Here is an 18,150-nt window from a genome sequence, read left to right on the forward strand (position 1 = left end):
GCTCCGATGGGTTTGACAACCCCCACCCCCACCCACCCAAGCAAAGGGGGAAAAGCAGACGAAAAAAACATCATGGTAAAAGCAAAATTACAGTATGCTAGAGTAAAGAAATCTGCACCAATGAGCGACACTGAAAACATTGCATTTCAAAAACATTTTCCACATTAACCACCCAAATCCTCTTAATGTCGGGGGGCATAACCTGAAACAACGTGCACCCAATGAAACGGGGCTCCGAAATCAGAAACAAGGGCCTCGTACCCAGACTGACTCTTTAGCTCTAACGCACTGCTAGGCATGGCTGCTCACCATGCTATTTACTGGACTAGTGGTAAAAGCCGAGGACTGGGAGCTAGGGGGCCCTGGATTCGGATCTCAGTTCAACCACTGTCACTTTACCTCCTTGTGCCTCAGTCCCATCCAGCTGGAGCCCCCTGTGGAATCAAGATGGGACATCTCAGCTGGGCTATCCTGGATAGTTTTAAACAAAAATACTTGATTTTAGAAGGCACAGTCCTACATGCACTGAAGACTAACTCACTTTTCTATAATGCCTGGAGCTCCCAGAAGACTCCAGGCCACAGGGTTTGACTCAAGTTCCTATACAGTTGTGTCATCGGAACAGTCGTTACAACACCAGTGTACTGGTATTGAGAAAGACGGCTCTGACATAGTGAGGTCACAAGATCTAGTTCTGCAGACTGGCCTCAGACACTCACTCACTAGCACAGTTCACACATTACCAATAGAGACGGACTGAATTAGGAACACACAGTGCTGTACACAAGGGGATCCTTGTCTTGTTCAGAGACACAGTTTGTACTCATTTTAGTATACTTTGGGTCAGGATGTAAAATAAAAAAAATAGTGTTACTGACATTAGAAGAATTTGTTACGTTGATCTTAAACATGGCTACAACATGGGGTTAAACACTGCCTTAACAGGAATGCGAATGACCTAGTGTGGTGCCCCCTATCAAGCTACATGAATTCAATGGAAGCCCCTTGAGAGCCAACAGGCACAACTGTTCCGGCTGTACAGTCCAGGTGCACACATACCACAATATAAACAGGCTGAAAACTCCCTGACACAAGATAAAACCCCACCCTCAGCAACAGAGCTTCCTCCAGCCTGCTTCGAGTACCTTCACCTCGCTGACACCAGCAATACCAATTACCAGGAACAAAGAGAGAAAGACAAACCATTCGATTTTCTAAGGGTCATGGCAGCTAGGTAATCCCATGGGGCTTCTGGGAAATGTAGTCCAGCTGGTTAAGAAGGTACAGTGATGTGGGAGTGCAGCCTGGTAATCAAACTTCCATCCCTAATCCTAAACATTCCTGTGCAGGCCAATGAGGTGAAATAGCATCGCTTTCTGCTGTATTACTTGAATATACCCAGCAGACAGGCCTCTGTGGCTTCAGTGTGAGCAGTCCAGCACAGCGTGCCACTGCTCAGTGCAGCTCACAACGAGGCGGGCTCAAGGGCATTTCCTTTCTAAACAAGCAGGGCAGTCTGAAGACCAGTGAACATTTAGGGAATGATTCGGACTGCTTTCTATTGACAAGGAATATGAAGGTAGACAGCCCACTGCTGTACACAGTCTGAATCTCATTTAGGGAACGATTCGGACTGCTTTCTATTGACAAGGAATATGAAGGTAGACTGCCCACTGCTGTGCACAGTCTGAATCTCATTTAGGGAACGATTCGGACTGCTTTCTATTGACAAGGAATATGAAAGTAGACAGCCCACTGCTGTGCACAGTCTGAATCTCATTTCTTTTGAAACATTATTATACTGTAACCCCCCCTTGGATGCCAATAGCTTTTACAAAGTGGAAAATGTTTTATACAGCAGTGGTGGAAGTAAAGCTCCCACTGCTTGGCAGTTTGAGCCAATCTGGTTCCTTTTAAGAGCATGTTTAGACACTCCAGATACACTGTGTCTGTTTAAACTCTTACAAACCCCGCAGTGGCTCAAACTGCTATGCAATGGGAGTCCTATTCCCATCCCTGTTCAGCCTAAAAGAATTGACACTAATAAACAAAACAAGGAGAGCTCAGCAATAGTACAGAGAAAGCAAGCTGCTGGGTGCTGCCTGTACAATCCCCGTCTGGGTCAAAAACACTAAGAAAACCAAAAACAGCAGCAGCAGCAAAGAGAATCACTGTGAAGCTCGACAGCAAGACTGGAGACTGGAGTCTGTCCTCTAGCTCTTCTCTACATGATCACTTCTGTTTTCTATCAGTACAGCACTCCCAATATGGCTTTGAGAGGCGCAGCTCTGCGAGTCCTAAAACATCATGTAGAACGAGGGGCAGAAACCTCTGCAGTAAATCATTCTCTAGGGAAGCAGTACTAATGCCACAGTTTATTATATAGAAAATAATCATACACAGTGCCCTCCACAAGCTAGGAGTCTACACAGTGCCCTCCACAAGCCAGGAGTCTACACAGTGCCCTCCACAAGCCAGGAGTCTACACAGTGCCCTCCACAAGCCAGGAGTCTACACAGTGCCCTCCACAAGCTAGGAGTCTACACAGTGCCCTCCACAAGCCAGGAGTCTACACAGTGCCCTCCACAAGCCAGGAGTCTACACAGTGCCCTCCACAAGCCAGGAGTCTACACAGTGCCCTCCACAAGCCAGGAGTCTACACAGTGCCCTCCACAAGCCAGGAGTTTACAGTGCCCTAAACAATCTGTCTGAATCTGTGATAGTGATTGAAATACTGGCTATTCCTTGCTGCTAGCTGTGTCATGGGCACTCTATTTGCTATGTGAATAATGACTACCTGAATACAAAGGACTGAGCCAGCGGAGAGCGAGACAGTCCACGTCAGAGCTGGGGTCAGAGAGCAGCAGCAGTAGAAACAGCAGAGGAGTGGAGAGAGCGCTGGCTCAGTGACTAACGTACACACACACAGGCACGCACACACACACTCGCACGCACACCGAGACGCTGCACAACACTAACCATCTGAGAAGCCTCAAAATCAGTACAAACTATTAAGGGGGAAAAAGCAGCAAAACAGCAGCAACTAGTGAGAAAAAAAGAGCGGTGCAGCTATGGCCAGGCCCCAGCACAGCTTGGATTGTTTGGGTTTGAAAGCAGCCTGTCGACTTACCATCTTCCTCCTCCTCTCTGCAAGCTGTTCCTCTGACTCCATGTCTACTTCACTGCTAACAGGAGTTTTTTCTTCTATATCGTCAATAGTATCTGGCTCCTGCAAGACGGAAATGACCTCTATCACGGCTTGGCTAGTCTGGCTACAGGCTAAAAGGGGAAAGGGGAGAGAGGGAATAGGCATGGACGACAGGGTAGGATAGGAGGGGAAGCAGCTATAGATACAGACAGTGGAGTGGTGTCTAGTGTGAGCTGGCAAAGGGCACAGGAACTGCCCGGGACACTTAACCAGGGGCCAGGGTCACGGCGTGCAGGTCAGGAAGGACTGTGTGCCACTGGCAGACAGGCCACTCTGTCCCTGGAAGTGAGGGGGAACAGGAGTCCCAGTGCTCAATAAAATCGGGGAGGGGGGCTAGTTATTGACTAGCATACAGAGAAAAAAGAAAAAAAAAACAGGTTGTGCTAATTCCAGGCTGAAGGCAATCTAGAAATGGATCAGCAGTCTATGAAGCTTTCCAGATTGCCAGCCTGGAATAACCCTGACCTGGCTGCTTTGCATCTCGCACACAGACCTGTGCGGTCGCTCAAGGCAGCCTGTACTGTGCTGCACACTCACCATCAGGCAAGCAGCTCAGGACTGCAGATCCAGCAGGCTGGGAAAAACACTACTGTAGCTTAGTGCAGCTCTTCACAGCGAGAGATATTCAGCCTCTGGGTAGAGAACAGCTGGGGAAGCCCAGTGCAAAATCAGTCTCTCCAAACCAAACCAAACCAAACCAAACCTGTCAATGCAGGTGACCATAGCTCCCCTGGGTTCAAATCTCTGCTGGTTCCCAACTCAGCAGAAACAAGTACTCCCGAGACAGACTGACCACAGGTAGGATTACAGGAGAGGAACTGCTGTTCCCCTGGAACAGGAGCAGATCACTGACAGCTCAGGGCAACACATTCAAGGGATGGAGAGAAAAACAGCTTCAACAAAGCAGAATGTCCAGGGCTGTCCAGCCTGCTCAGTCTCACGAAAGCACACCTTGAGTATTTAGCTTCCTGACTAGAAGGAAGGAAGGAAGGAAGGAAGGAAGGAAGGAAGGAAGGAAGGGATGAAGGGATGAAGGGATGAAGGGATGAAGGGATGACAGGGGGATGACAGAAGGGGAATCTTACAAACAAGCATGGAGACCAGACAGAGTTAATTCCTGGGTCTGACAGAGAGGCAAAGAAATGAGTACCTGTGGAAACACAAGCATGCGATTGCACTGGGCCTTGTGCTATAAACCTGTGAAGAGATGAGGGTGGGGAGGAGAGGGAGATGTGAAAGGAGATACAGACAGACAGACAGTGAAGAGATGAGGGTGGGGAGGAGAGGGAGATGTGAAAGGAGATACAGACAGACAGACAGTGAAGAGATGAGGGTGGGGAGGAGAGGGAGGTGTGAAAGGGGATACAGACAGACAGACAGTGAAGAGATGAGGGTGGGGAGGAGAGGGAGGTGTGAAAGGGGATACAGACAGACAGACAGTGAAGAGATGAGGGTGGGGAGGAGAGGGAGGTGTGAAAGGGGATACAGACAGACAGACAGTGAAGAGATGAGGGTGGGGAGGAGAGGGAGGTGTGAAAGGGGATACAGACAGACAGACAGTGAAGAGATGAGGGTGGGGAGGAGAGGGAGATGTGAAAGGAGATACAGACAGACAGACAGTGAAGAGATGAGGGTGGGGAGGAGAGGGAGGTGTGAAAGGGGATACAGACAGACAGACAGTGAAGAGATGAGGGTGGGGAGGAGAGGGAGGTGTGAAAGGAGATACAGACAGACAGACAGTGAAGAGATGAGGGTGGGGAGGAGAGCGAGATGTGAAAGGAGATACAGACAGACAGACAGTGAAGAGATGAGGGTGGGGAGGAGAGGGAGGTGTGAAAGGGGATACAGACAGACAGACAGACAGTGAAGAGATGAGGGTGGGGAGGAGAGGGAGGTGTGAAAGGAGATACAGACAGACAGACAGTGAAGAGATGAGGGTGGGGAGGAGAGGGAGGTGTGAAAGGGGATAGACAGACAGACAGTGAAGAGATGAGGGTGGGGAGGAGAGGGAGGTGTGAAAGGGGATAGACAGACAGACAGTGAAGAGATGAGGGTGGGGAGGAGAGGGAGATGTGAAAGGAGATACAGACAGACAGACAGTGAAGAGATGAGGGTGGGGAGGAGAGGGAGGTGTGAAAGGGGATAGACAGACAGACAGTGAAGAGATGAGGGTGGGGAGGAGAGGGAGGTGTGAAAGGGGATAGACAGACAGACAGTGAAGAGATGAGGGTGGGGAGGAGAGGGAGGTGTGAAAGGGGATACAGACAGACAGACAGTGAAGAGATGAGGGTGGGGAGGAGAGGGAGGTGTGAAAGGGGATAGACAGACAGCTCTCCTCGTCTGTGTACCTGGTTGTTGGAGATGGAGAGCCGCAGGGGGGACAGCTTCCTCTGCTTGATGTTGTCCGGCGCTGTCTTGGTCTTCCCGGCCGGCCCCTCTCTGTCCGGAGACCCGTCCTGGTTCTGCCCGTCCTTCTCCTTCTTGCCTTTGCGTCGGCGCGTCTCGTAGCCGCTGTTCAGGTTCTCTGTGGGCTCCGTGTTGTGCTTCAGGATCGGGCACTCGGGGTTCCCCTTCAGGCACGCGCAGTCCACCTTGTATTTACTGAGAGGGAGAGCCAAGAACAGGGGCCTTCACTTCATATACAACCAACGCTCTTAAAGAGAGTGGCAAAGAGGCTAACGCCATTATCTAGCTTGAAACTGAATGTTGCAGCACCACCAACAAATAACTGACACTGAGCCTAAAAATAATTGACTATTCCAAATTGGGGAGAAAATTATAAAAACAATTGGCGACTACTAAATTTATAAAAAAAACAAAAACAAACAAAAAAAATTAATAAAGTAAAAAATTGTACGCGAATAGATCAAAAATAAATAAATCTAAGAGATGAACCTTTTCCAAACAGGCTTTCACAAATATCAGATTCAGATTTGCACTGGCAAGGCTGAAGATGGGAGATGCAGAAGCACAGTCTTCTTTTCTAAGTACGGACACAGGGCCCTTTAAACCAGGTCCTGGTGGCACCGGGACACACTCACCAGCTGCTGTAGTCAAAGTCGAAGCCGATGGAGATCTCGGATCCCTTTGGAATGCTTCGGATGGAGTAGATGTACAGGTGGAGCATTCCTTCTTCCATCACGTGACGCACCTGCGGGCAACACAGGTAACATTCCCACATCACACCTTACTAATGGAACAGGCGCATTCGAACTACAACTTATACAGGGGAGTTTAAACAGGACTGAGCGTCTGTCACGCGACACAGAGCGTCTGTCACGCGACACAGAGCGTCTGTCACGCGACACAGAGCGTCTGTCACGCGACACAGAGCGTCTGTCACGCGACACAGAGCGTCTGTCACGCGACACAGAGTCTGTCACGCTTAGATAAATAACAGTAATAATAATGAATGAATGAATGAATGAATGAACTGCATTAACTCTGCAACGTTACATGTTGTTAACACGTGTTGCAGTAAAGTTTCTGAATCTCTAGAGTGAACCAAGGGCTGAATGCAGGGCGATGTGACTGGACCTCTAGAGTGAACCAAGGGCTGAATGCAGGGCGATGTGACTGGACCTCTAGAGTGAACCAAGGGCTGAATGCAGGGCGATGTGACTGGACCTCTAGAGTGAACCAAGGGCTGAATGTAGGGCGATGTGACTGGACCTCTAGAGTGAACCAAGGGCTGAATGTAGGGCGATGTGACTGGACCTCTAGAGTGAACCAAGGGCTGAATGCAGGGCGATGTGACTGGACCTCTAGAGTGAACCAAGGGCTGAATGCAGGGCAATGTGACTGGACCTCTAGAGTGAACCAAGGGCTGAATGCAGGATGATGTGACTGGACCTCTAGAGTGAACCAAGGGCTGAATGCAGGGCGATGTGACTGGCAGCTCAGCTCACCTCAGCGTTGGGAATGCAGGAGCGTCGGATGAATCTGGCTTCATTCCCGAAGGTCCTGGCATCCACACACATCTCCAGCCCATGGAACTTGGAATAGAACAGGACGAAGGGGTACGGCCTGCATGGGAGGGGGTGGGAGCACAGTGAAAACCCTGCCTGTCTCTCTCACTCACACACACACACACTTATACTTGTCCCTGCTTACAGAATAAACATCCTCCTAATGCAACTTGAATAACAGCTCACACTCTCTCTATATATAGAGAGAGAGAGAGAGAGAGAGAGAGATTTGCGTTATTATTTCATTTTCTTGATGTTTGTGGAGCATTTGCATCTCTGACAAGCGCCCAGTGTCTCAAGACAAGACAGGGGTGGAAATAAGACTGTCACTCATTCCAGTTTGATTAGCCACAATGCACAGGTAACAAGCTCAGGTGTGTCTTATTAAACTCATAGTAAAACCAAGAATGAATCAAAGTGTGATGTAACAGGAGTCTTATTTCCGTCCCTGCAAAGGGGTTTGTTCCTGGTTAAACGTGTTCTTACATCACATGATCAAAGCTGACATTGAGAAAGCGCCAATACACTTCCTCTGGGTTTTGGGTTCTATGCTATTTCTGTAATGTGTACAGAAAAAAATAAAAATAAAAACTGCAATCAAGACATTAACCCCGGTGCTCACTCTTCCCACCTCTACTACTCTTCAGACAGGAAAAGATTGATCTGAAGCAGCCCGGGAGATACCCGTGTGTGCCAGTGTCCCAAAATACAGCAGCCCCATGACACTGGAACAGCCAGCCTGAATGTTATAAAAAGGACCCTAGCCTGCCATCTTTTAAATGTACGTGCTATCTAGTGGCTACTGAGAATGCTTCCTCTCCTGCCCTGACTCGTCTGCAGCGTGAATGTCTCACTGTGTATCTGTTGCACAGACTGACGGAGGCACACACCTATTGAAGAAGTAACCATTGGCCTCGAACTGCTGGCGCAGCATGAACTTCCCCCGGTACTCAATGATCAGGGTGTCGGGGGGGAGGTCTTTGGCAGCCTTCAGGATCTTCTTGTTCTTCTGCACCTGACTCTGAAAGAGAGGAGGCAGGGAGGGGGAGGGGGAGAGGCATCGCGGCAACAATCAAGCTCTCTGTCTCGCTCTCTGCTGGTATGAAGACCAGCACACTCAAAGCAGCAGCACTGGTGTTTCTGTGTTTCAGTGTCTCTAAGTGTGTGTGTGTGATCAGGTGTTTCAGTGTCTCTATGTGCTTGTGTGTGATCAGGTGTTTCAGTGTCTCTAAGTGCGTGTGTGTGTGTGTGTGTGTGTGTGTGTGTGTACACCGTGTCTTTGAGAGGATGCCTGTACCTCGACTGGGGGCTTGAAGCCGGTGTTGTTGCTGGTGTTGAAGTGGGCTTTGCTGCCATCTCCAGTCTCCCCCAGCCCCAGGGCCAGCAGGCTCTGCACGTCCTCGCTGTACTGGTTGCTGCTGGCCTCCTCGTAGCGGTCCATCCACGCCTTGATCTTGTTCTCCCACATGCAGTTCGGGGGGTCAGCGGGGTCCACCTCCGGGGCAGAGCCCTGAGAGAGGGGAGAGACAGGGTCAGCTTCATTAGAGGAAGCCACTGAACACTTAGGAAACATACTGAGAGAGGGGAGAGACAGGGTCAGCTTCATTAGAGGAAGCCACTGAACACTTAGGAAACATACTGAGAGAGGGGAGAGACAGGGTCAGCTTCATTAGAGGAAGCCACTGAACACTTAGGAAACATACTGAGAGAGGGGAGAGACAGGGTCAGCTTCATTAGAGGAAGCCACTGAACACTTAGGAAACATACTGAGAGAGGGGAGAGACAGGGTCAGCTTCATTAGAGGAAGCCACTGAACACTTAGGAAACATACTGAGAGAGGGGAGAGACAGGGTCAGCTTCATTAGAGGAAGCCACTGAACACTTAGGAAACATACTGAGAGAGGGGAGAGACAGGGTCAGCTTCATTAGAGGAAGCCACTGAACACTTAGGAAACATACTGAGAGAGGGGAGAGACAGGGTCAGCTTCATTAGAGGAAGCCACTGAACACTTAGGAAACATACTGAGAGAGGGGAGAGACAGGGTCAGCTTCATTAGAGGAAGCCACTGAACACTTAGGAAACATACTGAGAGAGGGGAGAGACAGGGTCAGCTTCATTAGAGGAAGCCACTGAACACTTAGGAAACATACTGAGAGAGGGGAGAGACAGGGTCAGCTTCATTAGAGGAAGCCACTGAACACTTAGGAAACATACTGAGAGAGGGGAGAGACAGGGTCAGCTTCATTAGAGGAAGCCACTGAACACTTAGGAAACATACTGAGAGAGGGGAGAGACAGGATCAGCTTCATTAAAGGAAGCCACTGAACACTTAGGAAACATACTGAGAGAGGGGAGAGACAGGGTCAGCTTCATTAGAGGAAGCCACTGAACACTTAGGAAACATACTGAGAGAGGGGAGAGACAGGGTCAGCTTCATTAGAGGAAGCCACTGAACACTTAGGAAACATAATTCAATCAATCTAAATAAAAAAACAGACCAAAAGTTAGTATTAACACCCTTAACCTGCTTTTATAGCACCTGTTGTCATTTAAACATTATGAGTTCTTTGTCACTGCCATTCTAAGTGTGAGATCTACACTCTCAGAGATCAGTGTAATATCTGCGTAACACATTCCAACAGGGACATGACTTACAATAAACCTCACAGACTGCCTGAGCCAATTACACCAGGGGGTTAGATCTGAAGTACCACACTGGTAACGCCTGCCAAGATGAACATCTCCGACCCTGATGTAGCAATGCTGATGCTAATACTTACTGTCAAGAACCCGATTGTGATTAGAGTAGAAGAAAATACAACTCATAAAAAACACTTCGTCCTCCAGTCAACTTCAGTGCTCTAGAAATTCTTCGATATATTTTACTGTTGATTTCATGATGCTGGTTATTACCTTGACTCTGGAAGATTTGCGAGATCCTTCCCGGAAGGCCTGAGACACAGAGAAAGTTACAGTGAGCAGCCTGCATGTTTCAATGCACTGCAGAAATTCAGAGCCACACAGGAAGAAAACAAATGACTGAGTACTAATAGCGATAAACAGCAGTGAGCACACACACTTTCAAATATCCCACGGAAAGTTATGTTACATTGTTAAGATGCGTCTAGCGCTGAGGTTCTCCCAGGTAGCTGCCCTGCCAGTCACACACACAGAGGGACGGACAGACAGACAGACACATGCAGGGCGAGCGAGCCTCACCTTCTTGTTCTTGGCTGCATTCTGCTCCTTGTCGCCGCTCTTCTTGCGTTTCTTGTCGCTGCCCTTACTAACACGGGCTGCGGTCAGGGTGATGGTGGTGGGCGTGTGCTGGAAGGCAGTGTACAGCTCCATGGGCACTTCGTCCCCGCTCTCAGTCGCACTCGTGTCGCCATCTTTAAGGACACACACACAAATGCTGCAGTAAGCTGCTCTGTCTTACAATCTCTATTACAGAGGCAGGAAAATTCAACAGCATTTTTTTTCTAAGCCGTGCAATCATTGTCTTCACTCACCTGACATATTTTCCCTTTTTCTTGTCTGCAGAAGAATGGCCCTGTCTCGGTCCAAGTTCCTGCAACCAAACACAGCCCACAATCAGATCTGTGTGCAAACCCAGCTTACAGCAGAGCGACTGTGCAGCAGAGCAGGACACAAACAAACAAACAAACAAACAAACAAACAAGCAGAGCGACTGTGCAGCAGAGCAGGACACAAACAAACAAACAAACAAACAAACAAGCAGAGCGACTGTGCAGCAGAGCAGGACACAAACAAACAAACAAACAAACAAACAGAGTGACTGTGCAGCAGAGCAGGACACAAACAAACAAACAAACAAACAAACAAACAAACAAACAAACAAACAAACAAACAAGCAGAGCGACTGTGCAGCAGAGCAGGACACAAACAAACAAGCAGAGCGACTGTGCAGCAGAGCAGGACACAAACAAACAAGCAGAGCGACTGTGCAGCAGAGCAGGACACAAACAAACAAACAAACAAACAAACAAACAAGCAGAGCGACTGTGCAGCAGAGCAGGACACAAACAAACAAACAAACAAACAGAGCGACTGCAGCAGAGCAGGACACAAACAAACAAACAAGCAGAGCGACTGTGCAGCAGAGCAGGACACAAACAAACAAACAAACAAACAGAGCGACTGCAGCAGAGCAGGACACAAACAAACAAACAAGCAGAGCGACTGTGCAGCAGAGCAGGACACAAACAAACAAACAAACAAACAAGCAGAGCGACTGTGCAGCAGAGCAGGACACAAACAAACAAGCAGAGCGACTGTGCAGCAGAGCAGGACACAAACAAGAGCACAAGCGCTGACAAATATTGACACGGACTTCGTGGAATATTCAAATACGAGTTCCAGTGCTGACTGCTGACGAGAAAGTCATTTTACAATGCTCTCCTTCTCATACGATGACTGAATCATTCCAGTTAGCTCCTGTTGCCATTTCAATTAAATTATTCAAGCAGCTATTTAAAAAAATTACTGTACGTGAAATTCATATCTGGCATCAAATAATATTCTATTTATTGTTATTGATTTATTATACCTGGGTATTTAAACCACCTGTCTCAGCACACAACACCTGTGGAGGATCAAAGGTATTTAACCTACTGTTAAGCCTCCAGAGGTCAAATGATTACACTATGTAACACAATTTTTGTTCCTGGGTAGTAAGTGTTATTTCCTAATTGCTTATGCCTCAAAAGTATAGAAAATGGCTATTATTCCCCACAAACTTTGCTTTTGTGACCAGGACAGTGATATTTTGAAATTTACCTATTTCCAATGAGAAAACGGGCGAATTTGTGTCTTTTCGTTCACATAAAGTCCGAAAAAAACAACATATGAATCCAAATTAACATGTATTTATATTAAAGTAATACAAAAATGACTACAAAAGATTTAGAAGTGAGTAGTTTTTCGAGATTTACGATTATACTGTAAATCACTTTCACAAATCAGCCCCCAAATGTAGTCTCCCATCATGTTCTCGTTATACTGTCCTTGGTAGCGGCGTTCAAAGTCCAGTATATCCTGGTGGAAGCGCTCGCCTTGCTCCTCCGAGTACGCTCCCATGTTCTCCTTGAATTTATCAAGATGAGCATCAAGGATATGGACTTTGAGGGACATCCTACAGCCCATTGTGCCGTAGTTCTTCACCAGAGTCTCAACCAGCTCCACATAGTTTTCGGCCTCGTGATTGCCCAGGAAGCCCCGAACCACTGCGACAAAGCTGTTCCAAGCCGCTTTCTCCTTACTAGTGAGCTTCTTGGGGAATTCATTGCACTCCAGGATCTTCTTTATCTGTGGTCCGACAAAGACACCGGCTTTGACCTTTGCCTCAGACAGCTTAGGGAAGAAGTCTTGAAGGTACTTGAAGGCTGCCGACTCCTTATCTAGAGCTCTGACAAATTGTTTCATAAGGCCCAATTTGATGTGCAGTGGTGGCATCAGCACCTTCCGGGGGTCCACCAGTGGCTCCCACTTGACGCTGTTCCTCCCCACAGTGAACTCAGTCCGCTGTGGCCAGTCCCGCCTGTGGTAGTGCGCCTTGGTGTCCCTGCTGTCCCAAAGGCAAAGATAGCAGGGAAACTTGGTAAAACCGCCTTGGAGACCTATAAGGAATGCCACCATTTTGAAGTCTCCTATGACCTTGATGCAGATATGTATCCACTTAGGCAGCTGGAACTAAACTGAACTGGTGGGCTTAAGGCCCCTGTATTTATACTACTATTTATATTACTGGAAAGTTCTAGAAGTTACTCCAAGTTTACTCAGCACTGAATCTATCTGGAATGTTCTGGAAAATAGGTAAATTTCAAAATATCACTGTCCTGGTCACAAAAGCAAAGTTTGTGGGGAATAATAGCCATTTTCTATACTTTTGAGGCATAAGCAATTAGGAAATAACACTTACTACCCAGGAACCAAAAATAAATAAATAACTGTTACACGGTGTTATTAACTGTAAAGGATCCCCACAGTATAAACCAGACTCCAGCCCCTGGGTGACCATGCAGAAGCTCCTTTGCTATTCTTCTTGCTTGTTTTTTGCGTAGAAGGCAGAGTTTGTGAAACAGGGGCTGATGAGAGCAGACAACAGGGGGCTTGAAGAGCAAGCAGAGAGGTGAGGGACTGAGCCAGACATCCTTCAATGAAAGAGGATTAGAGAGACACAGGGAAGGGGATTTGTTAACAGGAATACAAAGAGAGGGGGAAGAGAGAGAGAGAAAGAGAGCGAGAGAGAGCGAGAGAGAGCGAGAGAGCGGAGACAGGCACACACACATACATACACACACACAGGACTGGGCAGGGAGATGCAGTAAGAAAAGCAGCACACGTGTGCAGCAGCTGAAGCACAACACTCCAGGTGACTCATGAGATATCAACTCCAGTCTCCTGGGAGACTCCCTCGGCAAACAAACAGGTCCTTCTTCAAACAAAACAGCAGGAGCTCTTTATAGTATTGCCAGCTATCGGCTGTCCTGTCCTTCTAACCGCAAGCACTGCAGCAGCACCCTTTCCAACACCGCGGGACTGATCAAGATGTCTGGGAGAGAAAACCTTTCTCCAGTGTGCCCCAATATACACATAACAACTTGGGGGCTTCTTCAGCGTACAACACCAGAGCTATTTCAGCTATTGCAGGGATAATAACTGCATGGTTTTACTATGGGTTTAATAAGACACATCAGAGCTTGCTACATACACACTGTGGCTAATCAAGCTCATAGCAAAACCTGGAACGGGTGAAACTGCTGTGCTGTATGTCTGATTGCAGTGCTGTCTGCTGGCTGCACTCACCTGGGCTGACAGCGCTCACACAGGTAGGTGTCGGGAATGTGTTGCCTGTCGATCCCCATGCAGTCTATGTGCTGCCAGACACTGCAAACAAGACAAACGACATCATGAATGAACATACCAGGGCTGTGGCAACAAAAACAAACAATCCCTGGAGACCCCAGCTGCAGATTGAGCTGCCGAGCGCGTGGGGGTTCAGAAACAGGTAGAGATTGCTGGGGGTCGTGTCGACACTGTGCGAACGCGTGGGGGTGCAGAAACAGGTAGAGATTGCTGGGGGTCGTGTCGATACTGTGCGAGCGCGTGGGGGTGCAGAAACAGGTAGAGATTGCTGGGGGTCGTGTCGACACTGTGCGAGCGCGTGGGGGTGCAGAAACAGGTAGAGATTGCTGGGGGTCGTGTCGACACTGTGCGAACGCGTGGGGGTGCAGAAACAGGTAGAGATTGCTGGGGGTCGTGTCGACACTGTGCGAGCGCGTGGGGGTGCAGAAACAGGTAGAGATTGCTGGGGGTCGTGTCGACACTGTGCGAGCGCGTGGGGGTGCAGAAACAGGTACAGATTGCTGGGGGTCGTGTCGACACTGTGCGAGCGCGTGGGGGTGCAGAAACAGGTAGAGATTGCTGGGGGTCGTGTCGACACTGTGCGAACGCGTGGGGGTGCAGAAACAGGTAGAGATTGCTGGGGGTTGTGTCGATACTGTGCGAGCACGTGGGGGTGCAGAAACAGGTAGAGATTGCTGGGGGTCGTGTGTATCGATACTGTGCGAACGTGTGGGGGTGCAGAAACAGGTAGAGATTGCTGGGGGTCGTGTCGATACTGTGCGAGCACGTGGGGGTGCAGAAACAGGTAGAGATTGCTGGGGGTCGTGTCGACACTGTGCGAGCGCGTGGGGGTGCAGAAACAGGTAGAGATTGCTGGGGGTCGTGTCGACACTGTGCGAGCACGTGGGGGTGCAGAAACAGGTAGAGATTGCTGGGGGTCGTGTCGACACTGTGCGAGCGCGTGGGGGTGCAGAAACAGGTAGAGATTGCTGGGGGTCGTGTCGACACTGTGCGAGCGCGTGGGGGTGCAGAAACAGGTAGAGATTGCTGGGGGTCGTGTCGATACTGTGCGAGCACGTGGGGGTGCAGAAACAGGTAGAGATTGCTGGGGGTCGTGTCGACACTGTGCGAGCACGTGGGGGTGCAGAAACAGGTAGAGATTGCTGGGGGTCGTGTCGACACTGTGCGAGCGAGTGGGGGTGCAGAAACAGGTAGAGATTGCTGGGGGGGTGTCGATACTGTGCGAGCGCGTGGGGGTGCAGAAACAGGTAGAGATTGCTGGGGGTCGTGTCGACACTGTGCGAGCGAGTGGGGGTGCAGAAACAGGTACAGATTGCTGGGGGTCGTGTCGATACTGTGCGAGCACGTGGGGGTGCAGAAACAGGTAGAGATTGCTGGGGGTCGTGTGTATCGATACTGTGCGAACGTGTGGGGGTGCAGAAACAGGTAGAGATTGCTGGGGGTCGTGTCGATACTGTGCGAGCACGTGGGGGTGCAGAAACAGGTAGAGATTGCTGGGGGTCGTGTCGACACTGTGCGAGCGCGTGGGGGTGCAGAAACAGGTAGAGATTGCTGGGGGTCGTGTCGACACTGTGCGAGCGCGTGGGGGTGCAGAAACAGGTAGAGATTGCTGGGGGTCGTGTCGATACTGTGCGAGCACGTGGGGGTGCAGAAACAGGTAGAGATTGCTGGGGGTCGTGTCGACACTGTGCGAGCACGTGGGGGTGCAGAAACAGGTAGAGATTGCTGGGGGTCGTGTCGACACTGTGCGAGCGAGTGGGGGTGCAGAAACAGGTAGAGATTGCTGGGGGGGTGTCGATACTGTGCGAGCGCGTGGGGGTGCAGAAACAGGTAGAGATTGCTGGGGGTCGTGTCGACACTGTGCGAGCGAGTGGGGGTGCAGAAACAGGTACAGATTGCTGGGGGTCGTGTCGATACTGTGCGAGCGCGTGGGGGTGCAGAAACAGGTAGAGATTGCTGGGGGTCGTGTCGATACTGTGCGAACGCGTGGGGGTGCAGAAACAGGTAGAGATTGCTGGGGGTCGTGTCGACACTGTGCGAGCACGTGGGGGTGCAGAAACAGGTAGAGATTGCTGGGGGTCGTGTCGACACTGTGCGAGCACGTGGGGGTGCAGAAACAGGTAGAGATTGCTGGGGGTCGTGTCGACACTGTGCGAGCACGTGGGGGTGCAGAAACAGGTAGAGATTGCTGGGGGTCGTGTCGACACTGTGCGAGCACGTGGGGGTGCAGAAACAGGTAGAGATCGGCGAGGGGGGTTCGACTGTGTCGTCTGCTTACAGTGGCTAGCACTGCCTTTCTAGTTATGACTAAAAATAGGCAAACAATTTATAAAAGCGAAACAAGTACAGAGCGCATCAGGGCTCGGGAAACTCCAACACTTTGACTCAGCCTACACTGTTACCAGGTTATGACTCAAATCCTGACTGACCTTTTCCACTATTGGCTATAGCACTGAGTGACTCATTGGGGCAAGCGTTTCCTGTTTGTGGCCACTTAAGTTTCCTTTACACAAGGCTATATTTCAGCAGGTCCCCTCTATGTGTGTGTGTGTGTGAATCTCTGCGTGTCTGCGTGTGTGTGTGTGTGTGTGTGTGTGTGTGTATCTCTGCGCGTGAGTGTGTGAGCGAGTTACCTGCACTTGTCACAGCAGATCATGTATCCATCGTCGTGAGTGTGTGTATCTCTGCGCGTGAGTGTGTGAGCGAGTTACCTGCACTTGTCACAGCAGATCATGTATCCATCGTCGTGAGTGTGTGTATCTCTGCGCGTGAGTGTGTGAGCGAGTTACCTGCACTTGTCACAGCAGATCATGTATCCATCGTCGTGTGTGAAGCCGCAGATGCAGCGGGTGACGTCGGTCCCGTAGCTGCTGTCCTCAGAGGTGCTGATGGTGGTGGCACTGGAGGTCTCATCGAAGTGTGCCGCGCTGGAGAAGAGGCTCACGTCGTTCTTACTGATCAGGACCGCCGGCAGGGGCGAGGCGGGGGGCGTCGGTGGGGGGCGAGCACCATAGTTGTGGTCCTGGAGAACGGAGGGGGGGGGGGGGGGGGCATGTTAGAATAAACCAGCAACCACACATAGGAATCAGATTATAATTCACTACCAAGTCAAGGCAACTGCAGCTCTAACCACTGCATTCCTGCCTCCCTCCCAGTCCCTGAGACGCTACACCACCCCCCAACCACTTTCCAGTGGATCCATACATACCGCGTATGGCAGACCGATATAGCTGTGAGAGTGGTGAGAACTGCTGGTGTAGATCTGGTGTGGATAACTGTTGGACTTCTCAACTACCACTGAGCTAGCTTCTACGGATTCAGGTCTGCAAGGGAAAGAGAAAGAGATAAACACAAGGAGTTAGTGATGCACCTTCCAATCAGGTGCTGCTGGCTCACACAGTAGGGAAGATACCAGAGGACAGATTCCAGCAATCAGGGCAGGCTACAGAGCCACTGATCAGCAGCACTGCCAGAACAGGAGCAGGGGCCCTGTGCCCTTGGTGGAGTCCACTGACCCTGTAAAAGAGCAGCAGGGAGCCGGGGTGAGAATCCAGCTAGCACTGAAAGGACACCCCCCTTAAAAAAGAATTGGTTTCAGCCTCGTTGGCACAGAGACGCATGAGAGGAAAGCATTCTAAAACAATGTCTTTAAAACCTTTCAGCTGCCAGCAGACTGGAAAAGCAGAAGTGTTGAAGGTGCGCTCCCAGCTCCGGTGTGGCCCGCCTGGACTCTTCACCGGGCACCGAGTGGCAGACAGACCCCCTTGCTCAAGCTAGCTTGCTCTACAAAGCCTGGCTACAGTGCTTATATAATATGGTGGGGGGATTAACAGATAATCAGCAAAGCGCAATCAGCAGCAATCCATACTGTGCAGCCAACTGCTCGGCCGCCGCAGAGACTAAACGCACTGAACTGCCACCTCGGCGAGAGGAGCAGGACTGCCAACGCTGCCAGCTTGTGCAGTAACATGCACGCTGGGATAAGAGACGCTCCCTGTTACCAGGAAGCTCAATCGAAGGACTCCGGTTCCAGTAACATGGATCAGATACTGTCCGAGTGCAGTACAAAGTCAGTCAGAAAAGGA

At 50.0% G+C, this 18,150-nt stretch overlaps 1 protein-coding gene across 9 annotated transcripts in view; it reads right to left on the reverse strand.

Annotated features, from left to right (window-relative positions):
• Nucleotides 1–18,150, reverse strand: part of LOC117419831 (inactive histone-lysine N-methyltransferase 2E) — a 64,110-nt gene that overhangs the window by 14,242 nt on the left and 31,718 nt on the right. For 4 of the 9 annotated variants that reach the window (XM_058985485.1, XM_058985481.1, XM_058985484.1 and 1 more), the window contains 13 exons: nt 17,274–17,388; nt 16,855–17,087; nt 14,006–14,086; nt 10,690–10,748; nt 10,397–10,569; nt 10,091–10,129; nt 8,474–8,686; nt 8,067–8,197; nt 7,117–7,234; nt 6,250–6,359; nt 5,557–5,809; nt 3,131–3,229; nt 400–471 (listed from right to left, as the gene is read on the reverse strand). In XM_058985485.1, the coding sequence (XP_058841468.1) occupies nt 400–471; nt 3,131–3,229; nt 5,557–5,809; nt 6,250–6,359; nt 7,117–7,234; nt 8,067–8,197; nt 8,474–8,686; nt 10,091–10,129; nt 10,397–10,569; nt 10,690–10,748; nt 14,006–14,086; nt 16,855–17,087; nt 17,274–17,388 (1,696 nt within the window). Of the gene's footprint in view, nt 1–399; nt 472–3,130; nt 3,230–5,556; nt 5,810–6,249; nt 6,360–7,116; nt 7,235–8,066; nt 8,198–8,473; nt 8,687–10,090; nt 10,130–10,396; nt 10,570–10,689; nt 10,749–14,005; nt 14,087–16,698; nt 16,731–16,854; nt 17,088–17,273; nt 17,389–18,150 lie in introns of those variants that run through there. The other 5 variants (XM_058985488.1, XM_058985486.1, XM_058985483.1 and 2 more) reach the window with 2 other exon arrangements.

Source organism: Acipenser ruthenus, chromosome 14 (assembly GCF_902713425.1).
Source record: "Acipenser ruthenus chromosome 14, fAciRut3.2 maternal haplotype, whole genome shotgun sequence".
Lineage (NCBI taxonomy): Eukaryota > Metazoa > Chordata > Actinopteri > Acipenseriformes > Acipenseridae > Acipenser > Acipenser ruthenus.